At 36.5% G+C, this 26,270-nt stretch overlaps 2 protein-coding genes across 4 annotated transcripts; both read left to right on the top strand.

Annotated features, from left to right (window-relative positions):
• Positions 1-129: 129 nt before the first annotated feature.
• On the top strand, positions 130-14,436 carry NOXY38 (tetratricopeptide repeat (TPR)-containing protein). Its single transcript, XM_086570473.1, has 29 exons — positions 130-268; positions 457-715; positions 1,368-1,429; positions 1,705-1,894; positions 1,981-2,112; positions 2,648-2,804; positions 2,941-3,134; positions 3,222-3,323; positions 3,783-3,918; positions 4,039-4,167; positions 5,500-5,890; positions 6,175-6,279; positions 6,690-6,808; positions 7,644-7,752; positions 7,846-7,971; positions 8,766-8,888; positions 8,991-9,161; positions 9,315-9,401; positions 9,532-9,666; positions 10,653-10,808; positions 10,895-10,963; positions 11,649-11,807; positions 11,920-11,976; positions 12,104-12,144; positions 12,483-12,602; positions 12,772-13,081; positions 13,172-13,279; positions 13,394-13,465; positions 13,561-14,436. Exons 2-29 carry the CDS (start codon positions 466-468, stop codon positions 14,011-14,013), a joined length of 4,263 nt encoding a protein of 1,420 aa, XP_086426599.1. The 5' UTR covers positions 130-268; positions 457-465; the 3' UTR covers positions 14,014-14,436.
• Positions 14,437-15,265: 829 nt separating this feature from the next.
• On the top strand, positions 15,266-26,247 carry AFH14 (Formin Homology 14). 3 transcript variants are annotated; one of them, XM_086575131.1, is made up of 17 exons: positions 15,266-15,471; positions 15,602-16,304; positions 16,395-16,616; positions 16,713-18,301; positions 18,706-18,835; positions 19,078-19,149; positions 20,484-20,582; positions 22,014-22,055; positions 22,131-22,211; positions 22,435-22,485; positions 22,572-22,653; positions 22,742-22,836; positions 23,597-23,668; positions 23,762-23,878; positions 24,737-24,805; positions 25,007-25,073; positions 25,648-26,247. In XM_086575131.1, the coding sequence occupies exons 2-17, from the start codon at positions 15,873-15,875 to the stop codon at positions 25,791-25,793; spliced, it is 3,366 nt and encodes a 1,121-aa protein (XP_086431257.1). In that variant the 5' UTR covers positions 15,266-15,471; positions 15,602-15,872; the 3' UTR covers positions 25,794-26,247. The 3 variants fall into 3 exon arrangements, with proteins under 3 accessions (XP_086431257.1, XP_086431258.1, XP_086431259.1); XM_086575132.1 differs by lacking the exon at positions 25,648-26,247 and adding an exon at positions 25,203-25,337; XM_086575133.1 differs by lacking the exon at positions 15,266-15,471 and having other exon boundaries at positions 16,174-16,311.
• The last annotated feature ends 23 nt before the right edge of the window (positions 26,248-26,270 follow it).

Genomic DNA, 26,270 nt, shown 5'->3' with positions numbered 1-26,270 from the left:
TTTAAAAAAGTAAAACCCATTTTTGTGTCACAGAACCCCTTTTCATTTCACCACATTTAGACCATTTTATCCCGTACATTATAACTAGATTTACCACTTCAGTGCGTCAGAACAATCACACTCACCAAGGCTATTTCCGTCCACAAACTATTAAAACCTCAGCTTAAAAAGAAGTAGAGAATCACAGAACTCTCTCCTCAAAATTATTATTAATAAGAAGTGAAAGAAAACGAGACACCGTCAAATAGATAGAAAGAGCCGCCAATCGGTACCTTTTCACTCCCGGCGTATTCTAGTAAACTTCATATTATTCCTCACTAACTTGCGCACTTCACTCACTTCACTCACTACATTATATTTATCTATCTAGATTGGTTTTGATCAATTCATTTCACATTTTTTTTCAAGTTTGATCTTAAAAAGAGTGTTTTTTTATTGTTTGTGTTGATTTTTTAGGTTTAAAGAATGGCGGGGAAGTCAAACAAATCAAAAAGAAAACAAAATTCTACTACTACTACTAATTATGTTACGGAAAAGGTTGCTGCTGTTAGTGATGTTGTTGTTGTTGTTCCAGTGAAAGAAAATTTAGATTCTTTGGAACCAACTGATGTTGTTTCTAATGGTATTTCGACGAAAACGACACCTGAAGAGGATTTGAGTAAGATGGAGGAGGCGGCGAAGACCACGGAAGAGAATGCGGCGAAACAGGGTGAAAGTAATAATAATAATAATAATAATAATCTAGGTTAATTAAATTTATTGTCTTTTTGTGTTTTGTGATTTTGTATTGGTTGTATGCTTGTTGATTGTTTTTGTGAATTAATGAAAAAGGAATGACTTAGTTTAGACTTTAGAATGTAGTTATTTGGTTTTAGGGTTGTGCAATGTGATATATTATAAGTTGTGGAATTTGTATGTATAAAGAGTAAGTATCAAATAAGTGTACATAAATGAACTAATATTACAAAGATTATTGTTTAAGTTAGGGAAGCTGATAATTTACTGTTTTCAAAATGCTACCGACTTAAAACAAGAGTAAAGTTGGGAATGGGGATATACTGGCTTACCTAAGTACCTTGGTTTCATCAGTTGCCAAATTTGAAAATTGTGGGAGATTTTGTTTTTTGTGTTCATATTATCATGGAAATGAAAAGGTGAAGGGAGGCCATGCTTAATTGCTTATTGTGATTATAATTTGGAGGACAGATAGTGATTATAATATTTATTCAGAGCCAAACAAAAAAAAAAAATTGTTTTTCAATTATATAAGAGGTCTCATTGCTTCCAACCTAACACTCGAGAGTTTTTTAATGTTTGTCGTTTATCCATTGGTTGTGCTTTATTTATTTGTTTTCCCCCTTAAACAGGTGATATTCGTCTCTATCCTGTATCTGTCAAAGCACAAAATGGCGAGAAGCTAGAGTTACAAGTAAGTTTCTTTAAGCCTTTGAAGTTGTGCTAGAAAAATATCTCATCTATGCGCTGAAAAACAGTATATAAGAACATTTTAAAAAGTAGGTCAATTGTGGTCAGATCCTTCATATCAAACGTTTTCATGGGACTATTGTTGCTTTCCTTCCTCTTGGATGACCATGGACGAGCTGAATACGTCATTTTTCTGAAATGAGCTGTTATTATATTTGTGTTTCTCTGAGGAAGAACATATGAACTCGTCATTTTTTATTCAAAATTATATTATTTCAGTTAAATCCCGGGGACTCAGTCATGGACTTGAGGCAGTTCCTTCTTGATGCTCCTGAGACATGTTACTTTACTTGCTATGACTTGAAATTGCACACTAAGGATGATTCCATTCATCATCTAGCGGATTACAATGAAATTTCTGAAGTTGCAGATATTACTACAGGCGGTTGCTCCTTGGAGATGGTTCCTGGTTTGTTAAAGCTATTTTTTTTCCTGTAGCTTTATTTCCTTGGCATGTTATACTGTTGTCTAATATTGATACATTGCACATGGCAGCATTGTACGATGATAGATCTATAAGAGCTCATATCCACCGCGCCAGAGACTTGTTTTCTCTTTCTGCTGTTCATTCCTCATTGTCAACGTCACTTGCTTTACAGCATGATACATCACGAAACACAACTGCAGGTTTTAGATAATATCCTGTGATTGTTTTGGTTTATACTTTTTGGTTTGTCCTTTTTTGCTTTCTAATCAGTAGGTGGATAGATATATTATACATATATGTATGTACATATGTATATATGTAAATTTTCCGCATGCTGTGTTTGGTTTATGGAACCCTGTTTTCATTGAAAGCAACTAAATGCGATCTTCCCTTATTTTTTTTTAATGTTTTTTTCCCTCCCTCCATCTCCTCTCTTGTTCTCTCATCTATGTCCCTGCATCTTTGATCTTTCTATCCCAAACGTGCAAAATATGAAACTAGTTTTTTTTGTGTTAGTAAAATTTTATTTTATTATTCTTTTAAAAATTAATTTGGACAGTTACCAAATTCTTGTTTTTGCGTTTGCTCATCATCAAATCAATCAAGATTCACTCATATTTTCCAGAATCAAATACCACGGAGCCAAACACAGCCGAAGTGTGATTCTTTTTTCTCATTCATGTACATTGCTCTGTGTGATGCTTTTTTCTGATTTGCAAACTTATTGTGATGCAGAAGCAGTTAAAACTGAAGTTCCAGAGCTTGATGGTCTGGGTTTCATGGAGGACTCTACTGGTTTATTAAGTGATTTGGTGTCATCCTCATCTAAAGAAATCAAATGTGTGGAGAGCATTGTCTTCTCTTCGCTCAATCCTCCTCCAAGTTATAGAAGGTAAATTACATCACTAAAACTTATTTCATTTATAGATGTATTTTAAGTTTCAGATCAATGTTTTGAAACATTTCCATCTTTCTCTTGGCAAAGAGCAATAGATACTTATATTGTATTTTTCTTATCTTGTCTGAAGGCTTGTAGGAGATTTGATTTATATTGATATAACAACACTGGAGGGACAAAAGTTCTGTATTACGGGAACCACAACCGTGTTTTATGTGAACTCAAGTACAGAGAATACGTTGGACCCTAGGCCAGCTAAAAATCCTTCTGAAGCAACTACCCTTGTAGGTCTGCTGCAAAAGATCAGCTCTAAATTCAAGAAAGGTAGCACAACTTGGACAATGCTTTGTTTGTAAGGTTGTGAATCCATCCATTGGCATTTGACTGATCTAAGGGTTAAATTTTGTGAAGCGTTTCGTGAAATTTTGGAGATGAAGGCGTCTGCGCACCCTTTTGAAACAGTCCAATCTCTGTTAATACCGAATTCTTGGCTCGGAGCATATCCTGTACCTGGTAAGTCGTGACATTAGTTGCTCAAAATGTTCGGAATTTGTTTGATATCTCTTTTATTATTATTATTATTATTATTGCTATTACTATTACTATTATTATATGTTTATATACATTTCATTAAGTTGTGTTAAACCCGAGATCATCAAAGAAAAGAAACATGTCTTAGATAGCTGGTTGACAAGTGCCTGTGCATGTTACTTGGCTATTAACTCTTAGTTTGGTGTCATGAATCTAAAGGTGGCAATGTATGATTCTTATTTTATGTTTTGTTTTACCTTTTTCTATCTTGGAAACATTATCACTGCTTCATATTTCTGAATGAGCAACTGCTATATTGCCACGCTACATTGCAGTGAGTACCTTGTAGGTGGCTGGAGAAGTTACTTGAATATTTCCTTTTAAATGTCTGAGGTGGTGATCTATTGCTGAATTAGCTTTACTTTGTTTCCTTCATCTCAGAGCACAAGCGGGATGCAGCCAGAGCAGAAGATGCTCTGACTCTTTCGTATGGAAGTGAGCTAATTGGAATGCAGAGAGACTGGAATGAGGAATTGCAGTCTTGTCGAGAGTTTCCTCATACAACTCACCAGGAAAGGTGTAATTGCTCGTCCTCTCTGTTATTTTCATGACTTTGATTCTTACATGTGATATTTGTATTTATATTTGTTGTCTTGTTGTACTGTTTCACCTCCGGTTTCTTTTAAACTTGTTGCAGGATCTTGCGAGATAGGGCTCTGTATAAAGTGACTTCAGACTTTGTTAATGCAGCAATGAGTGGCGCGGTTGGAGTCATCAACAGATGCATACCCCCAATTAATCCAACTGATCCCGAGTGTTTTCACATGTGAGTTGAAACAGCAAGAAGATAGCATATTCCTTTTATATATAAATTGATGGTCATATCATGTTGCTACATTGTAGTCGTAATGTGATAGTACTTGTTATCGTTATCGTTTCCACTTTATTGAATTGCATGTATTTTGGGAGCTTCTCCTTGTATATATGTGTGTTATAAATGTATTATTCTATTAGATTTGACATGTAAACAAACTGATGGTGGCACAATTAAATTTTAGACTCAGATGATTTTCTACAAAAATTAGCCAAATATGAAAGTTTGTAGTCAATCAAAACGTTTTGACCATTTATTGGTTGAACATTTGCTAAGGTTAGAAATTCTATAATGACTTGATGTTATCTGGAGACGATCTATATATTGAGAAGCTTGTCCACAAGATATCATCAAAATCTAAAATTTCTAAGGCTTTGTTTTATGGCATAGTCCGTGAATGCAAATTTTTCTATTATTTGCCAATGTCAAATTTTTCATTGCAAATCATAATGGCAAAAGTAAAGTATAGTTGGGAAATCACATTTGCCGGTGTTTGATAAATTTTAGTTTTAGAGGCAATTTACTCTGAGGTATGGTGAATTCCTTTGTATTTTCATCCACTATATAGTGGCCAAATCACTTATAGACTTATAGTGGGTAAATTGTGGCAAAATTTGATTTGGAACAAGAAATGAAACGAACAGCCGCAAATTCAGTATTTATAGAAGTTGGATGCGGCAAAAAATGGTTATCAAACACAGACCTAAATAGGCTACCTATCACGAGTTTGTTCGCACAACATATTAGTGAAACCTGTGAGGATTTCCAAGTAAACTAGCCACTATTGGGGAACCAGAATTAATGCTCCCTGGAGCTAATGTTAGTATTAGGAAAAGTTTTCTGTATTCCCTTGAAGCACGTATTCCTTGATGAATTGTGATGTGTATATACGCTATGGAGCTGAGGTCTCCCAGTTTGAGTTCTGGTTGATCACACTATATTTTACCAAAGCCATCAATAATGTCACTCTTTAGGAGTGGAAGTATAGCGAAGGCGTAGTTGATACTTTATCTCAACTAACAGTTATATTTCAGACACGCTGTTTTTGTTACAGAATATATAGACGAGTGAAAATTTTGTAGCCGACCTTGTTCTTCGCGTAAGATTTTTTTATAGAAGATAATGTCTATGCATATTGTGATGCGATATCTGCACAATGTTTCATACTTTCTTCTCCTTCTCTCGGCTTCTAAAGATAATGGCTATGCATATTGAATCTCGGCTTTGTAGTGAATACAGTAGTAATGTTCTATCCTGGATTCACATGCTTCTCTGTAATTTCAGGTATGTGCACAACAACATATTCTTCAGTTTTGCTATTGATGCTGATCTAGGGCAGCTAACCAGAAATCATACATCACCTTCTGAATCAAAGAACACAAATTCTTTATCTAATTCATCAGAGAAGGCCTCCAGTAATTTGTCGCATGGATCTAGTGATGTCATAAATGTGGAGAAATCAGATGGCTCAAGTACAAATGAAGTTACCAATTCTACAGATGTAGCTCCTGATGTACATACTGATTCTCAGTTGGCAGACAATGAACAGGCTACATATGCATCTGCAAATAATGATTTAAAAGGAACGAAAGCATATCAGGAAGCTGATGTTCATGGACTTTATAATCTGGCTATGGCCATAATAGACTACAGAGGACATAGAGTAGTAGCACAGGTGTGTGCGAAGACCTCTCCCTCCCTCTCTTATTATTATTATTATTATTATTATTATTATTGGTATTACTATTATTATTATTACTAAAGTGAAAAGTTTCATTAACAATATGTTGGTCGAGAAAATCTGCAAGTACAAACCAGAAAGAAAAAGAACAAAAATTCTCAAAAAGATAAAAACTAAATTCTCAAAAAGATAAAAACTACTGTACTGACTTCTGCACTGTAGCAATTTTATCCACTTGGTCATCTTCTTATTCCAAATTTCATAATATTTATTGACAGAGTATTATACCTGGTATCCTTCAAGGAGACAAATCAGAGTCCCTCCTATATGGTTCAGTTGACAATGGAAAGAAAATATGCTGGAATGAAGCATTTCATTCTAAGGTGAGGAATTAGTTAGAGATTCATTTCATACTCGTTCTTTATATTTATATTTTTTCTTTTTTTTATTCTTTTCTCAAAGCCTCAACTTCTGTTCTTTCTTTTATCAAAAACCTGTTGCTTTAGAGTTTTATCCAGCAATTGTTTATCAAGTTCTTTTTTGGAAAGAAAAGATCTGAAGATAGTAGAGTGTGTGTGTGTGTGTGTGTGTGTGTGTGTTTTCCCATTTATTTCTCTAGAGAATATGCATAATTTTCATTTGTAGCAACTAAAAGTATGTGGAATTTCTTACTTTCATGGTTGTTACATTTCCAATAAGTTGTATTTTATTTTGACTTGTTATCTTGTTTCTCTTGGAATATGTGTTTTCCATGTATTTACTTTCCATCCTAATTGATGTTTTGCACTCATAGGTACTTGAAGCTGCCAAGCACCTTCATTTGAAAGAGCATGCTGTACTTGATGGATCTGGAAATGTTGTCAAATTGGCAGCACCTGTAGAGTGCAAGGGTATTGTCGGTAGTGATGACAGGTGACTTTATCAGCGAGATCCGATGAATTTGTTTTGTATTTTTTGCTGAATGTTCATATCCTTCTGCCTACTAGCCAATTCTTTCAGTTTGCTACCTTTCTTTGTCAATTCTTCTCTTTTATTGTTTATATTGGTTTCTTTACTATATTCATTTCAAATGTAGGATATATCGAACTAGACAGCTTAATGCTTGTCCAAAATATATGTAAAATTTAACTACAGAGAAGATGAGACAGTGTTTGTCAGTGTCTTAGTTCTGGCATAACAAAATCCAAAAACATTATGTTCATATAATGGCTGTTCATAGATATAATTATAAACTGCAATTTCTTCTTTCTGTTCTTTCTTTCTTAATTAAATTAGAGTTATAATACATTCTTTTTGCATTTAGATTGTAGAGCTAGAATACCTCAATTCGTATTTTTGCGGTTGAGTCCTATTTCTTAAAGCATTTCCCCCAAATTACTATTTGGGACAGTACATCTCCTTTGCATACTTTTAGTACTCTGGCATCTTGGCCAAGGAGCATAACCTCAGAGCTTATGGAACACACTAACAATATATTGACACAATGTTTTGCAAGACATTTAGATAGTAAAGAATGTAATAACTTTCTAAAAGCACTATATTTTAATCACCTATTTTCTTTGTTATAAAGAAAGGTTCAAGCAGAGTTACAGTAATTAATGTTCATAGGATTAGTGATTATGTATATGTAGTTTGCCCTTGTGAGATCTGAATCTCACTGCTTACAGAACCCATTTTTTCAGTAAATTTTATTTTTAACAGCTATACTTATTTTACTCCGCCCCTCCAATCTACTTGTTCTCTCCAGGCATTATCTGTTGGACCTAATGAGGGCAACTCCACGTGATGCCAACTATACTGGACCACAGTCTCGGTTTTGTGTTTTAAGACCTGAACTTGTTAAAGCCTTTTGTGAGGTAGGTCTCATGTTTTGTTCTGAAATTAAGTAATGTTCGACCAGTGAATATTTTATTCTGTTACTAATTTTAGCGTGCTTTTATGTGCACAAGGCTGAAGCAATAGAGAGGTCAAATGGTAAATCTAAACTGGGTGAATCACCTCCAACCACCGACTCTTCCAGTAATGTTGATACAGAAGTGAGTGCCGAGGCAACTGGTGTAGCTTTGAATTCTGAGGTAAAGGGAAGATGATATCGTTCACTTTCACATTGAATTGTTTAGATGGTGGCAGCAGTGTGTTATGTTGACTATAAGTTGCAAATGGTTTATGGTGTACATCCAGTGTTTAACATCATAGCCTGGAATAGAGCAATCCTTGTTGACTATAAGTTGCAAATAGTTTTTTCACATATGCTTATCCTTTACTGTTTTGTGGGCTACAGTCTCTACAACTTTTACAGTGGCATGTTCTCTGAGAATATTCTAAATTCACCAAGGGTAACATAAAATATGTAGGATAGGAAGACCTTAATTTTCCATAAACTGGAGGGAGGGGTTGTTCTTATTAGCTTTTTTCATTAATTTCCTGTGTGAGGCAGCACTTAAATGTATTTCAAGTGCAAGTCTCTAGGTTCTTGTATTTTAGCATAAAATTTTGTTCTATTTCAATATTTAGTCAAACTATGAACAAATAGATTCAGACTTGAAAGGTGGAGTCGTTCTAGTCAATTCTTGCACCCTCTGTGAGATGCATGCGTATTTCATCTATTTATTTATGTATTTATTTTCCTACCCTTTGCATGCTTTGTGTTTCGTGGAGTATTACGTGAGTGGAGTGCATTTCAGTTGCAAATCAGATGGTAACATAGAATTTCAAGAATTATGATTCCAAATTGGAGATCCAAAACTAGATCCCATCCATATTTCCCTTGCGCTTTATGTGTGTTGTTATGTACTTATGTTTGTATATAAATGTCTTCTGTATCTCTAAACTTTCAACTGCTTAATATTTAGTACTACTTTTTCCACAGAATACAACTGGAGCTGGTATCCAAGAATGTGATTCTGCACCTGCTAAAAGTGGTGCCTTGACTGAGGAAATACTTCTGAACCCTAATGTCCTCACCGAGTTTAATTTGGCTGGGAGTCAAGAAGTAAGTCCGGGACTTATGTGTAGATGCTATTGTTGCCTTTCACTTTGTTCTTCCGTTATAATCCATTTACCTTCTCTTCCTCTAAATCTCTACATTATTTAGGAGGCTGCTGCTGATGAAGAATGTGTGAGAAAAGCTGGTGCATATCTTAAAGATGTAGTGCTCCCTAAGTTTGTTCAAGATCTTTGCACACTTGAGGTTTCACCCATGGATGGCCAAACGTTAACTGAAGCACTCCATGCTCATGGAATCAATGTCCGATATGTTGGAAAAGTAAGCATTAAGAAACTCTTGAAAGCCAATCTTTTTTGTTTCGTTTTGTTAGTTTAAAAAGTATTGTCATCAAGAATTTTTAGATGTTATTCGGATACATTTTGGTCGTGAAATAGTTTATGCTTTCTGACAAGTTGGCCTCATGTTTTCTAGGTAGCTGATATGACGAAACATTTACCCCATATTTGGGATCTCTGTGCGGTAGAAATCGTAGTTAGGTCTGCAAAGCACATCCTTAAGGTGACACGTCTTACTTGATTTAAATGTTGAAGCCAAGCTATACAAAAATTTCTTTGATTTTTATTTTGTCATATACTGCATTAATGTTATAAGTGTACTCGTCATTATGTTACCTTTGTGTGGCACACAGGATATTTTGAGAGATTCACAGGATCATGATCTAGGACCAGCAGTATCACATTTTTTAAATTGTTTTTTTGGACATATTCAACCTCATGGCACAAAAGGCGCAGCTAACAATACACCGTCGAAAACCCAAAAGAAGGTACAAGAAACATGGGTGTTGAATGACTTTTTTGTTTTTGTTAGTATACTTGATACAGGTGTGGTTTTGAGCTCCCTTCTGTTGTGGAATGAAATTTGTAATCTCAATCATATGATTTATATTTTTAAATTCTTATGGTTTGGCGCTGAATAGAGATACCTTGCACGAGGGCATAAAGCTGTAGACAGTCACACGGACATGTAGTTGCTACGTTCACCTCTATTGTGACATTATTCGTGTCTGAAACTTAATAATTAATGATGATTTTGTTATATTTTGAATTAGTGCATCATGATGCTTCCTGATATTCATAGGCATGCTTGTGTCATTGTATTTTGTGTTCATTCTTATTATTCTTTTCCTAGAAGGTGCATGAGGAGATGGACGTTACGCTTGAGTATTTTGTTTGTAGATGTGATGATAATTTGACTCGATGGTTGTTTGTTTAGAGTTCCCTTCTTTTTCTTTTCTTTTGTTTTAGGATATCTCATCCTGTTATCCTTTGATTAGTTCTTTTAATAATATTGTAGTTTGCAGACTGAAAATGTATATCATGGACTGGTAACAGATCCCCTACCAAAGTGGTGCTCAACAATTATTGTATTTCAGAGTTTTTTTTCTGATTATTTCAGGAGCAAACCTCTAATCTTGGTTTACTTTCTCCATTTCCATGGTTGTTCTATTAAAAAATAAGTCACCCATGAAATTGCCATTGGTGATTATATTGCTTGTAGGAATAATTGCTAACACATCTATATGTTAGGACTAGTATTAGAGACCTGGATCATGTTAGACCCTTGAGGCCTTGAGTGATGAATAATAGTGGATCTGGTATAGGAAACATTATCTGTTTGTCGCAGATGGCATGGGCAGGCTTGCTAATCCTTTTTTAGGAGCCTTGCAGAGATGTTATTGTTTTTCTGTTTTGTATCAAATATTATGTGAAAATGGCGCACTTATGGTTTACCATTATATAACTTTGTCAGGACCAAGCTGGCCATCAAGTTTCTGGTAAATCTTCTAAAGCACAGGCAAGGTCGAAGAGTCTAACTTCTGCAAGACCGACTCAGGCATCATATATGCATATAACTTCGGAGAGTCTATGGTCCAGTATAGACGGATTTGCAAAGTTCAAATATCAGGTACCATTACTGGATGTGAAATGCAACATGGTTTCTTTAGTAGTACTGTGTTTTGTAAATTAAAATAATTTTTTCCTTTAATGTAGTTTGAATTGACAGAGGAAGTAAGACCACGGGTGAAAAAAGTTTCAGCCCTTCGTAACCTGTGCAATAAGGTGGGTCAAGATCTCTGTCCCTGTTTTTATCATTCTGTTTTCTCCTTTTATTGAGCTGTCGTTGATGCTTACCCATACTGGTTTTGTGCCATGCATGCCCAACTCCACCCTTTCTTTTTTATTCATTCATTAAACATTATACTAAAGCATTGTTTTTTTCCTTTAAGTACATGCTGCATCAACCAAAAATGTGAGGTTGTGATAATGATCTATAGACCTATTACTTTAGTGTAGGGTTTAATCAACTGATGATGGCATGCTTTAGAAATGTAGACCCCTAGATAGTTGTACAAAGAATTTTGACATTTCTATTAATCCTTTTTTTATTATGTGTATTTTGGACCACGGAAGTTACCTTTAAACCCAATTTATTGGATTACTTTGACCTTCTTAAGCTGAGGATGGTTAAGATATTTTATGTCTAGTTTTTCTTGTTGAACAAGTGTTTGAGGGGACTAGCACAGATGAACCATAAAACTGTTGACTACTCGTGCTTGTAAGTTGTAACATGGATTAGAGTTGTTTTTAGCTTTAGAATACCATACACTAAGGAATAATTTCTTAATAACTTCTTATATCTGCTTTGTCCCGAATGAGATGTCTTAGCATAGATGCACAGATGTATTAGTTTTTGAAATGCTTTTACTGTTTATATGCTAAGCTTGGGCTTCTCATATCTGAACAGGTGGGCGTTACAGTTACAGCATGCAAATATGATTTCGATGCAGCAGCACCATTCCAAACTTCAGATATATTGGATCTCCAACCTGTGGTGAAACATTCAGTACCTGTATGTTCAGAAGCTAGGGACCTTGTGGAAACTGGGAAAGTTCGGCTGGCTGAGGTATTTTTTTTTGTGTTTCATCCTCTCTGAGCCATTCGTTTCCCGTTGAGATTTTGTTTTGTTTTGTGTAGTAATTGGTGGATACTATGTTCTGCTCTGTGACTTGTTTCAGGGAATGCTTAATGAGGCTTACACTTTGTTTTCAGAAGCATTTTCCATACTTCAGCAAGTATGCTCTCTCCATATACCCACATTTCTGGGTTTCCATTTTCTTTTTCCCTTTCTAAGCATCACTTTCTAGTGCTACCAATAAAATAATTTAACTTCTCTGTGCTTCTGTTTAACCTTGGGTGCAGGTTACTGGTCCCATGCATCGAGAGGTTGCAAATTGCTGCCGGTAATTACCATTTATATATTGACTTTTCTTCCTTCTTATATACCCCTCGATTTCTTTTTCTGTGATACAGATCTGTTGGGTGGATGAGATATCTATTGTTCTTCCTTACCAACTATCTTAGTGGTACCATAATATTTTTTCTGAATTTTCTTTGAAAACTATGGTCTCATCGTCAATGCAAGAGACTTTATCTTTTCTGTGCGACTCTTGCATTGACAAGTTTTTGAATTAAGACAGTTTTTGAACTAAGAACATAATGTAGTGAGTAGATCCAGTATTTATAGTGTCTGTAATTTGTTATATGCATGGTGTTGATAATGTAATTTTTCTATCATTAGGTACCTTGCGATGGTTCTATATCATGCTGGAGACATGGCAGGAGCAATAATGCAGCAGCACAAAGAACTTATCATAAATGAGCGCTGCCTCGGATTGGACCACCCAGATACTGCTCACAGGTACTAATTAATCTGTCAATCCCTCATAATTATAGTTGTAGAAGGGAAAACTCCTCCATAAAGCAGCGCACAAAGAGCTTTCAGATTCCTTGTTTAATGTTGTATACTAGCTTTCAGATTATTGTTGGTTTGCGTATGTGTCACTGAATAACTGGTTTCATTGTTACAGCTACGGCAATATGGCTCTCTTCTATCATGGTCTGAACCAAACGGAGCTCGCTCTACGGCATATGTCCCGGACATTGCTCCTACTAAGTTTATCATGTGGTCCCGATCATCCTGACGTGGCTGCAACTTTCATAAATGTAGCTATGATGTACCAGGACATTGGGAAGATGAATACAGCTCTTCGTTATTTGCAAGAAGCCTTAAAAAAGAATGAGCGCCTTCTTGGTGAGGAGCATATTCAGACCGCTGTATGCTATCATGCTCTGGCCATTGCATTCAATTGTATGGGGGCTTTTAAACTTTCTCTCCAGGTAAATCTTTGTAAGGATTGTATCATGTATAGGGTAGTATGCCCAGGAAATCGAATGCTTGTAAAATCATGTGGAGTTTTTTGTTTGTAGCACGAAAAGAAGACATACGACATACTTGTGAAGCAGCTTGGTGAAGAGGATTCAAGGACGCGGGATTCTCAGAACTGGATCAAGACATTTAAGATGCGTGATCTTCAGGTAAAAGGACTTCTTAAAGTCACAAGTGTTACCTTTTAAGTCCTATATTGGACTTTGTCAATTCACAAAAAGATGTTTGTTGCCCCCCTCACTTGGTGGATTTAACTTATACAGGCAACTGCACAGAAGCAAAAAGGGCAAGCAGCCAATGCTGCTTCTGCTCAAAAGGCTTTTGATATATTGAAGGTACTTGCTGATTATTATTATATTGATAAGATAGCTTCATATGAAAATTTTGAAAATATACGTGAGGTATTGAAGCAATGCATTTTGGATAGCAGGCCAATCCGGAGCTGATTCAAGCTTTCCAAGCTGCTGCAGCTGGAGGGTCTGGAAGTGCTGGATTAACAGCCAACAAACCCTTTGGTACATCAATAATGGGGGAGAATCAGAATCGAGGTAGGGGTGTCGATGAACGGGCTGCCCGTGCTACAGCAGAGGTTAGGAAGAAAGCGGCAGCGAAGGGCCTTCCTGTACGCCCACATGGTGTTCCAGTTCAAGCGGTGCCTCCACTCACACAAATTCTCAATATCATCAACTCTGGGGTAACTGCAGAATCTCCCAGCAATGCAGAGACGGAGGAACCTAAGAGAGAGACAGATGGTCCTTCGGATAAACAAGGTGATGTTAAAGAAAACGGAGCTGTCACAGGTCGAGAAGATAAGGCTCCTGCTGGATTAGGCACTGGTTTAGCTTCATTAGATTCTAAGAAGCAGAAAACGAAATCGAAGTAGCTTGAAATTTCGAAACGGCAGATTGATTGCAGTCGCACAATTTGATGCAAGTTTTTGGTTCGAGATGTGTGTTCAATTATATTGTTTTAAACACATCTGCAAGTTGGAAGCGACTAGTACTAATTGGGGTCAAGAGCATGCTCCTTATAGTCATTTTGTTGGAGTTTTTTTCATTAGATTTTGCGGTTCCAATTATGTTGGATCCTACCCATTTCCATTGGGTTTTTTGTCCCTATTGGTGTAATCAGATTAATTAATGATATGTATAAGTAGTAGTGGCTATACTTCGGGTTGGCCTTTGTTGAAATCTTTTCGAATCAATTAAGATTCTTATTACTTAAGAACAATATCTTGATGGCAACTTAAATGAACAATGCCGTTTTACTTGGAACCAATATATCGAAATGTTGATTATCTCAGAAATTCTGTGTTATTCCATATCAAATAGAGAGATAGAAAACTCTCCTCCAAGTGTCTCACACTCTCACTCATCGGAGTGAACGTTTTTGGTAGGTTTATGTCTGTCCTCACTTATCTATTTCTCTCTCTCTCTCAATCAAACCCTAACTCTCTCTCTCCCACCCACAAACCCATCTCTCCTTTTTTTTTCCACCCTCCGCCCACGCCCCTACTGTTTAGTAGTTATTTAGTCATGATTTGCTATTTTGGCATAAAAGAAATTATGCGGACAAAAACTAAGTTGGTTGGTTTCTGTCTGTCCTCATCTATCCCTCTTTCTCCCGCTCCCTCCTTCCTTCTCTCTCAACGAGACCCTAACTCTCACGCCCCCTACTTAGCAATAGGGCAGGGGAATCGGGTCGGATTTGACCCGAATCCGACCCGACCTGAAATAGTTCAGGTTTGGGTTGATTTTTATATCTGTTTATTTATTTAGGTCGGGTTTGGGTTCGGGTCTGTCAGGTTCGGGTTTGGATTTTTTTTTGGGCTTTTTTTTTTGAATTTTTAGTGTTATCCGATCGGGTTAGTCGGATTCGGTCGTGTTCGGATATTAAATTTCGGATATAATCGGGTTCGAGTTCGAATATTATGAAACTATTCGGATTCGGATATAGCCATATCCGACTAACCCCTGCCCTACTTAGCAGTTATCTAGTTTAGGTTTGGGCCGGGTTGGGCCGAATTTGGTGTTAGATTCTAGGCCCGACCCACTAATTAATATTTCCCCAATTCCTCCTCATCACTTGTTTTGATTTTCTTGTCTGCAAACTTTTGCTTTGTAACTAAATATAAATTTCAAATTTCTAGTTCAAACCAAACTTCAAGTCTCTTCCTCATTTTTGTAAAGATTGATTCTTTAAGTTTTTATACAAAGTCAAAGGTAAGTTTACAGTTTACAATTGGTAGCCAAGAGGAGGGAGAAGAAAATGTCACTGTTCAGTAGATTCTTTTATAGAAGACCTCCTGATGGCTTGCTTGAATTCGTCGAAAGAGTTTATGGTAACTTGTTCTAGACCCATCCTTTATTTTACATTTTTTGTTTTTTTTATTACTTGCTGTGCATTGTGAAACAAACATATTGGCCACAATGCCATGGGGCTAGATTATTTACTTGTGTTATCGGTTGCAGTTTTTGATTCTTGTTTCTCGACCGAGGTTTTACCAGATGAAGTTTATCAAATTTACTTGCATGAGATTATAAATGACTTACATGAAGAACATGCGGATTCTTCTTTCCTAGCATTTAACTTTAGAGAAGGAGGTAGAAGGAGTCAGTTTGCTGAAATTCTTTGTGAATATGATGTTACCATCATTGATTATCCGAGGCAATATGAGGGTGTTCCCTTCTTCCATTGTCACTGGTTCAGCATTTCCTGCGTGTTTGTGAGAGCTGGTTGTGTATGGGAAATAATCAGAATATTATTCTATTACATTGTGAGAGAGGAGGTTGGCCGCTTTTGGCATTCCTTTTAGCTAGTTTTTTGATTTATAGAAATTTGCACAGTGGTGAGCAGAAGACTCTTGAAATTGTTCATAGGGAAGCTCCTAAAGGCTTATTACAGCTTTTTTCACCTCTAAACCCATACCCGTCTCAGCTTCGCTACCTTCAGTATGTATCCCGGAGAAATATATCCCGTGAGTGGCCACCTGCAGAACGAGCTATTTCTTTGGATTGCATTATTCTTCGGGCCATTCCGAGCTTTGATTCCCAAAATGGGTGTAGACCAATAATCCGTATTTTTGGTAGAAATCTCATTGGCAAAGGGGGGCTGTCAGCCCAAATGCTCTTCTCCATGTCTAAGAAAAAGAAATCCATACGGCATTACCGACAGGTAAAAGGTTTGTGACTTTACATGAACATCTTATTTAAGCTTCCATTTTCTTTTAATCAGTGGTTATACTGAAATAATCTCCATTTCCAGGTTGACTGTGATGTGATCAAGATCGACATCCAGTGTTTGGTTCAAGGAGATGTTGTATTGGAGTGTCTTCATTTAGACGTGGATCCTGAGAGGGAGAGTATGATGTTCCGTGTTATGTTTAACACTGCTTTTATACGATCTAATATATTGATGCTCAACCGTGAGGACTTGGATATTCTTTGGGGTTCAAAGGAGAGGTATCCAAAAGGATTTCGAGCTGAGGTGAGTATTTTTGTAGGTTTAGTTGAATTCTTGAAATACAGTTGTGGAGTGTTATCCGGCTTTGCGCCATCTTACTGTAATTTTCCATGAGACCAGGTTCTTTTTGGTGAGGTAGAGAGCATCTCTCCTCCTAGACCTCCAACAGCTACCTTAAATGGTGAGGAGAAAGGCGGAGTGCCAATTGAAGCTTTTGCTAGGGTCCAAGAACTTTTCAGTGGCGTAGAATGGATTGATAGCAGCGGTGATGCTGCTATGTGGTTGCTCAGGGAGATTTCTGCAAATGCTTTGCAAGAAAGACTTGAAAAACTAATAATAAATGATCCGAAGCAGTTATCAAGATTACAAAGTAAGGTGAGTGTACAAACATCGCCTGCAGAGTCTGAAGAAGAAAACGATGCTACTAAGGTTGCTGATATTGTGGATTTTGTGAAGTCCGATACGGGTGAACATGAGAAAAACAATACAACACCACCCGTGGAGCTCTCTGTTGTTTCTTCAACTCAAGATATTACCTTCAAGAGTAGTGCTCTTCCAAATGATTCTTCTCGTACTATGCTTGCTCCTGGTACTCCATCACCTTCGCATCCTTCTCCACCTTTTCATCCGTTTCCTCAAACAGAGTCCACTCGTGACACACGTCAACTCTCCCCACCCTCCCCCTCATCTTCTCCTCCTCCAAGTAATGGGATTTCCACCCCACCTCCACCTCCACCTCCACCTCCTCCTGATGTTTTAAGTGGAGGTCAGCCTCCTAATATCAGAGATCCTCCCCCACCATGTCCTCCTCTACCACCCCCACCTGCCTTTAGTATGACATCTCCCATTCCCACTACCGTACCCCCAATATCAAGTAGAGATTCCTTATGTCCACCACCACCACCACCACCTCCCCCACCCCCCTCAAGAACTTCTAGTAGTATACCTCCATCTCCTCTCAGAACTTGTGAAGTCCCTTCGCCTCCTTCCTCCACAACTTCTAGTAAAGTCCCCCCACCACCACCTCCTCCACCTCCATTTGCAACTTCTAGTAGAGCCCCTCCACCACCTCCTCCACCTCCATTTGCAACTTCTAGTAGAGCCCCTCCTCCACCTCCTCTTGCAACTTCTAGTACACCCCCCCCACCACCTCCTCCAGCTCCCCACACAGTTTCTAGTAGAAACCCTCCTCCTCCACCTCCCCCACCACTTCTGTCTAACTCTAGTAGTGTGCATCGCCCTCCTCCACCACCACATCCACCATCTTTCAGTAAATCAGGTGGGCCTCCTCCTCCTCCACCACCGCCTTTTAGTTCAGGTCAAGTAGGTAAAACGTCTACCCCTAATGTTGTTCCTGGGGCACCGCTACCTCCTCCACCCCCTTCAGGGTTTACTCGACAAGGTTCAATCCCTCCACCCCCATCACAAACACCAAAGCCACCTGGTGCTGTCCCTCCACCACCACCTAGTCATGGAAATCCACCAGGTCCACCTCTACCACCTGGCGCGAAGGGTCCTGGCGCGCCACCCCCACCTGTTGGAAAAGGAAGAGCATCAGGTTCAGCTACTCTAGGTCAAGGAAAAGGTCGTGGAGCTTCCTCTCTTGCACCTAAAAAAGCATCTTTAAAGCCGCTTCATTGGGTGAAAGTAACTCGAGCAATCCAAGGAAGTTTATGGGCTGATTCCCAGAAACAGGAGGATCAAACAAGGTATCTACTTACATGTGGTTTTCTGTATACATGTATATTTGGGGATCACTGATATACGCTTGGTGTATAAGTTATTTCCTTTTCTTGGTTTGTATACATGCCTCATGCCAAAGTCATGAATGAGACTGATTCTAAAACCGAATCACCATTTTTATTTCCTTATAATATTAAATCCTTGAAAACGATTATGCTTTGGACCAAATTTGGGCCTTATCACCAAGGGAAATTCACTTGTACTACTCGGACAATGTGTTCTTCAACATAAGTTTACGTATGTATGAAAAGATGAGTTTAATTAGAGTATACACCTCGTCAGTTTCTCTGCTTATTTTTCACTAGGTTTATGTGTTATATGTAGAAGCTTCTATGTTGAAAATGCTGATGCCAGAAAATATTATTTCCAGGGCTCCTGAAATAAATATCTCAGAACTTGAAAGTCTGTTCTCAGCAAATGTTGCTTCTAGCGGAAGTGGTACTGAGAAAGGAGGACTTCGTCGTGGGTCTAATGCAAACAAACCAGAGATAGTGCAACTGGTAATGTATCATCTTCTTCTTCATTTTTATTGCCTTTTTGAACTACTGCTTCTTTTAAAATAAAATTATATTTTAACCTTTTTATTTCTTTATTTTTTATAACAATGTTTTGTTTTTATTGCAAATTTAAATTACAAGCACGTTACTTACCAAAACTTTAGCAATTGTCTTATTCAGTTGCAACTTGGGTTGTATATTCTCATTTAAAAGTGAGTTATCTGTTTCATTTTACCCTTTGACAGGTTGATCTACGCAAAGCATATAATTGTGAGATAATGCTTACAAAAATTAAAATGCCTCTGCCAGATATGATTGTAAGTTCCAGTTTCCTCTTACAAACTTCTCTTTCTAATCTAGTATTCATTTAAGTCTTTCTATCTACGTCCATCATGATTACCTTGTACAAGAATGAAGCAGCTGAAGTATTGAAGTGTCCTTATTGTAATTAGAAAGAAGAAGAAAAAGGAAATAGATTTACTTTCAATAGGTTTTTAACTCTGCGTTTTGGTTACTTATTTTGAACACAGTCACCAACCTACACATGCTGGTTGGGTTAATGTAGAGATGAACAAGAGGGCACTCTCCTGGAAGCTGGCCTCTTATGGAGATCATCCTCACAAAACTTATTTCACAACATGTATATTCTTGTTAAGATACAATTGCTAAGCAGCCTTTAGTTTTTCTTTGGAACTTGTGAAAAATGATTCACATTTTCTTTGATATGGAAGGTATAAGTTATCAATATGAAACCAATCGAAAGAAGGTAAGATGAGGTGTCCTACTAGTACATCATCTAAGAAACCATGAGAAAGACAAAAATTAAAAACAAGAAACTAAAAAGCAATGGTCCCTGATCAGTACATCAAGGAATCCCATCTAAACATAAAACGGCCGAAATGTATATCCCTCGTATCGTCATGCACCGTGGACCGAAAGTAGAAAAGGCCTTTGATAGACATGACGACCTCCTCCATAGTCTTCACCTTTCGTTCGAAATGCCTGCAATTCGTTTCCAGCCAAATTCCCCACAAAATTGCAAAAGGAATCATGCTCCAAATATGGTAAAAAGAGCTGATCTATTCGAAGGTTACCGTATATCAAGGAGGTAGTTTTCATCTGAAATCAGCTTTTTGACGCTTTTGGGTCGGCTTCATGAGTGTATGACATTTTAATATTTTATTAAGGCATTTGTTGTGTTATAACTGACAAAACAAAGTCATATTTTCCTATATCCATTTCATAACTCTAACGTTAAACATTCAATATCCATGATCTGGTGGTAGAACCTCAACTGTTATTTGAGAAATTGCAATACCGAAATTTGACCCAAAGAAGAAGAAGCTTAAACAAATCGGGAAATCCAACTGTCTAATTGACTGCGTTAGACTATTTAGAATATATTTGGAATTTCTTCTAGGGTGGGAATCCTTGTTCCTTCATACATCTTACTTCCTAGAAGCTTCATATTTTATTGCCATTATTGATCATCTTTTGCAGTTATCACGTGCTTTTAGTTTTGCTGGGTGCATGTTGGAACTGCCGGTGCTAACTGCTCTTATGAATAACTATTGGAAATTAGTCAACAAAGAAAAATGATATATATGAGTTGGGGAAATGCATAATTTCTTTCTTCATTATAATTCCCCAGAGTGCAATTTTGGCTTTGGATACCTCAGCTTTAGACATTGATCAAATTGAGAATCTCATCAAATTTTGTCCCACAAAAGAAGAAATGGAGATGTTGAAGGCAAGCTCGCTCTCACCCTCTCTTTTAATGTTTTTCAATAATTCTTTCAGTTTTATTATTCCATTAGTTCTTACGTCATTGATCTGTTTACATGTTTGATTCATAGAAACTGGCACAAAAGAAAGTTGTATTTTGACAACACTGACATGTTTTGTTTTGATAAACGCTAGTCTATATACTGATTAACACAATTATTGTAACTGCTATGGTTAGACCTGGAACCAATGCACCATACAAGAAACATCACGATTGTGACTGTCATGTTAAAATGTCCCATATTCTATCCTATTTCACCCACCAAGTCTCTCTTGAGTTATGCTTTCAGTCATGACATGCTTTTCCATTTTGTTTCCTTACCACTCTATCCATGATTTCTGACAACTTTGGTACTCGTTTGTTCTTGTGGAACTTCCAAGTTATATGAAAGGCTCCTTATTGTTGTTTCATTGTTTTTGCCATCTCTATCAATTCATCTTTATCTCCTCGTCCATCGAACAATCATCTTTTGTACACTCATACTAGCAGTTTTGTTGAGATCTTAGTTTTGTAAGTTTTGGCTCGAATTTCTGAACAATTGGAGTTTAATGTGTGATTCTTCTTTTTGATTAAGACCATAAATTTCATTTTTTTTTATAGCTTATGATTTAGTGAAGTGAAAACCAGGGATGAATGTAACTAAGATAATCTAGGATGATATATATACCAACTGGTGATAAAATAGTGTGATATGAGATAGCTAAGTGTGTAAAGCAAAGGCCCGATCATGGAACGTTAAAAACCCTGGGCAAAATAAATGGAACAACAAACTGACACCAACTAGCACCACAACCACTCAAACATGTTGTCACTGTAGTTGAGCTTGACTCAGTAGATGGGACAATTTCTTTCAACTTACATCTAGCGCGTGATTGGTATCGATGATCAGAAGTGTCTTTTATATTGTTATATCTGTTGGAAAGTTTTGGTTGATTTGATTTGTTTATTCATATTAGATTACTAGTGATATTACATTATTACTCTTGTAGAAAAATCAACATGGAGAAGAAATTTCTACATTTACGATGTAGATATACATGAAGGAGCTTCTTAGTAAAGAATATGCTGTTTAAGTAGAGATACAAAAATAACTAGATCTTTTTTTGTGGTATTTTATCTGTGAAATCCTTAGTATTTTTGAAGGCATATTTTCTCTTTTAGCAGCAACTTTTGGATCTGTAGTTCTGAGGTCCCTTCAAGTTTCGCATGAGATAGATAGTAACTGTTTCTTATCAGTAGCAATAGATAGTACCATTTCTGTATAAAATCCAAATTGCTGTCGTAAAACTTTGTTTTTTGTGTTCCAATACTTTAATTCTCTGTATGGTATACATTCATTGAGCTTCTACTACCTTTTTATTTATTATCTTACTTGTTTTTATTAATTTTTTTCAGAATTATACTGGAAACAAGGAAAATCTTGGAAAGTGTGAGCAGGTTTGGTGCAAATAATTTGAATGAGAAAATTTGTGACTTTTTCAGTGGCTCATACTTTTCTGTTTATGATTTCAGTTTTTTTTGGAGCTGATGAAGGTTCCTCGAGTAGAATCCAAATTAAGAGTCTTTTCATTCACAATTACCTTCTCTACACAGGTATGTCTGCTTTAGTGATAACTTTTGTATCCCATATTACTTAAACACAGTACATATGACCATACGGGTTTTGATAGATGTCAAAGTTAAATTACCTGACATGGATACAGCACCCACTTTAAAGCATCTAGACATCTTTTATTGTGTCTGTCCTCTGGCTGACTAACTTGTTAAGTTGTCATATTCAATCATTTATAGTCATAATCATTTACTTTGTGTGCAGGTTAAGGAGTTACGGTGTAACTTGGATACTATCAACAAAGCTTCTAGAGAGGTACTCTATAAAACAGGGATTGTGAATTTAAGAAGATGCAAATTCCTTTGGCAACTACATCTAACGTTTTGAAAATTTCATTGCAGGTGAAAGATTCTATTAAACTGCGACAATTAATGCAGACAGTCCTCACTTTAGGAAATGCGTTGAATCAAGGGACAGCACGCGGTATTGCTGTAACAACCATGCATATGTACACCTGCAGCTTTGATGCCAAAAGTGCTGGTTTTATATGACTTCATATCTTATCTTGCAGGATCTGCTATAGGATTCAAACTGGACAGCCTTCTTAAATTGTCAGATACTCGCGCGAGAAATAATAAAATGACACTAATGCATTATCTATGCAAGGTAGAAGTTTCAACACGCAACTTAGGGTTTTAAACAAAAGTTGTAACTGTCCCAAGAAGTTGATAACCAATACAGTACCTGTGGAAAACAAAAATGCACACAATGTCATCTAAATATCTTTCTTGCTTCTGGTCTGCGTATTGACCACTGGGTTTTTATGTTTGTAATTATTTACTCTGGTAGAATGCTTGCCAAGTGCTATCAATATTGTGCATTCAGAATGCTAATGTTTTGGAGCCAAGCATATGTAATCTTGAGTTCCTACATGTGTGGAGATGTAGAAGTATATAGATCTACTTAAAATGAAATTGCATACTGCTTTCTTTTTCTGATATATTGATTTTCCAAGGATATTGTTAGTAATTCTGTCATTGCATCTCTCAGGTTCCTTGAGGCGAGTGAGGTTTTCACTTCATTTTTCCACATCAGCACAATTTTCTTTGCCATACATATGTGCATTTTGAAAGTCCTAGATCTGTAGCATTGACTTTGTTACAGTGCACTATGGCTATATTTATGTTGTTGATTGTAGGGGTTGTGGGTGGTTTGTTTGCTGAATCACTTTATCCCAAGTGTTAGCATATGTCTCTTTCCCCTTTGGACTAAGAATTATCCCTTCAGAAGAATCGGTTCTTTGGAAATTTATTTCTTTTTGCCTTTTTTTTGTATAAATCCATTTCTTGGGTGTTCTTGCTGACCTATTTTTCTTTACCTTTTTAGTTTTGATTTTTATGCTTATGTTGTTTGCGTTTTTTGTTAGGTCCTCGCCGAGCAAATGCCCAAGGTGCTGGATTTTGATAAAGATCTAGATAATTTGGAACCAGCTTCTAAGGTTTTAAAAAAACTAGTGGTGTTTTTTGTTGTAAGCTAAGTAAGTTTCTTACAAACATATTTCTTACGATCTTTCATAATCATCATGCCCTAGATCCAATTAAAATCTTTAGCTGAGGAAATGCAAGCAGTTAGTAAGGGTCTTGAAAAGGTTGAACAAGAACTTGCTTCATCAGAAAGTGACGGTGCTATCTCCACGGGCTTTCAAAAGGTGAGGAAGTACATTTATTACATGTTATTTTAAAGAAGAATGCGTTCTTTACTACTATATACTCTTTCTATCTTTATTGCTTTATGATATAATTCAGACCATTTACTTAATATTATTGATAAACTATTATTATGAGTATTGTTAGTAGTGGTTGTTATTGTTATTTTCATAATAATAATAATAATAACAATTGTTGTTGTTGTTAGCATTTTTGAAATTAGCGATTTATATATGCAAAAGTATAGACTAATGGCACCATGTACAATAGCATGTAACTGTTTTTATTTCATAAAAAGGTCCGCCTAACCCCAGTTTAAAAAGAAGTAAGAACTCTAAAGTCTCAACTACCCCCTTCACAACATGATCTTCGTTCAAATTCTTATCACTCGACCCTCTGTACTCTAGATAAAAAAAACTTAATCTCTTTGTTTATTAGTCGTATTTGTTTATTTATTCCTTCCTGCAGAAAGTGTATGATTTCTCCATATATCTGTTGCACAAAAACGCTTATTTTCATACCTAGTTAAACTACAATGGTCATGGAATCATGGTATAGTAGTTGTCAGCATGTTGCATTTTGCATGGCTATTTTTGGAAAATTAGGAAGGCCTACACTACATTTTTAACCTTTTACCATAGTCTTAATCTAAACATTGTCTGTTCTATTTAAGTGGGAGAATGTACTTGCACCATCAGTCTTTTGCATATATATATATATATATGTTTTTCTTGAAGTAAAAGTTGATCTTTCAATTAATTCTGTTTTACGAGAGCAAAACAAAATTGTGTAGTTATAATAGTATTTCTGTTTTCAACTGTATTCTTAGGTGTATGACTGTTTTAGTTTCTTCATTTCAGGCTTTAAAGAATTTCCTTGATAGTGCTGAAGCTGAAGTGAGGTCCCTTATATCTCTGTATTCTGAAGTGGTGAGTTCCTCTCTCTTTTTTATTTATATTTTTTTATTCATTTTTTTGGTTCTTGTTCTTCAGGTTCTCTCTCACACTTCCTGTACACCTTTCTTATTATTAATACAACTCAACTCACTTAACAAAAAAAATAGTCCCTCTTACTGATTGAATGATTTGGCTGGAGAGTTTGCGTTTTAATTGAAACACCTTGTCTTGTAGGGAAGAAGTGCAGATTCTCTTTCTCAGTATTTTGGCGAGGATCCAGCCCGCTGTCCCTTTGAGCAAGGTTTGAACATCTTTAATGATTTGATATCTTAATCTCTTTTGCTTCTCTACCTCCATTAGTTTCTGTTTCTTTGCCATAGTGGTTTTTATCTGAGAAACAATTTAATATGCATTCCTTTATCATTCTCAGCATGCCATATGTACAAGACATGAAGGTGTTGCAAATATCTAAGTCAGTAGTGTTTTTGGTAGTGTTTGTCAAGTCTGATATCCAGTTATGCCAGTCATTGGTAAACTTCCAATTTTAGCACCTCTTTTTGCTCTATGTTTTTCATGGCCTTTTACATTTACCTTTTTCTTGCCCTCTTTCTTGCAATTCTAAAATCTAATAGCAAACCTGCATTTTGTTTAACAATATATGTATGACATTCTAGACTATAGTCGGCCATGAAGCATTATTGCATATCTTCAAACTTTAACAAAATATACAGTTAATTAGCCATATGAAATATGCCTACTGTTATGTCTTATCAGCACTTACTAAGTGAAATGTTGAGTTCATATGAATAAATGGTCTTCTTAACATATTTGATAGTTAATCCTCGTTTTTTCTTTCTTACTCCTTTCCATTTCAGTGACATCCATCTTGGTAGTCTTCGTGAAGATGTTCAATAAATCACGTGAGGAAAATGCTAAGCAAGCTGATGCTGAGAAGAAAAAACAGGAGAAGGAACTCAAGGAAGCCATGAAAGAGAAAGCAAATTCTTCTGCGAAAAAATGAAATGCTGATTTTGATGGTCTGACTTTACACATTCTTTGGGTAGCAGCTAAACAACCAAAAGTCCACTGCTCACTTCTCTACAAAAGATTGTGACTAGACGAAAGATGGTTTGTTCTTTCTTCTTGTGCATGGACTGAAGTACCGAACGGAGGTTTGACCAAATACAGATTGTGCTTCACCATGGTCGTAAGCCTGAAAGTATCGAAATCAGCTTCTTTACCGACAATGGGATAGAACTAAGAGCTCTCCTGTTGTTTAACAGAAAAGAAACAGAGATATAGCAAGTACCCAACACAACTCTTGTACAGAAAAGTTAGCATCCTTGAGCAAAACTAGGAATGCTCTCTTAGATTTTGTAATTAAGTCAAGTTCTCCACAAGGTTCTGTCTTGTGGTTAAAGCTTTCATCAACAGAAAAACAGCCCAAATGAAAAATATAAAATTCTTTCTATTTATTCTCTGTAGCTAATTTTCATGT

This window comes from Coptis chinensis, chromosome 7, assembly GCF_015680905.1.
Source record: "Coptis chinensis isolate HL-2020 chromosome 7, ASM1568090v1, whole genome shotgun sequence".
Lineage (NCBI taxonomy): Eukaryota > Viridiplantae > Streptophyta > Magnoliopsida > Ranunculales > Ranunculaceae > Coptis > Coptis chinensis.
This window is presented reverse-complemented; position numbering and strand designations above follow the sequence as displayed.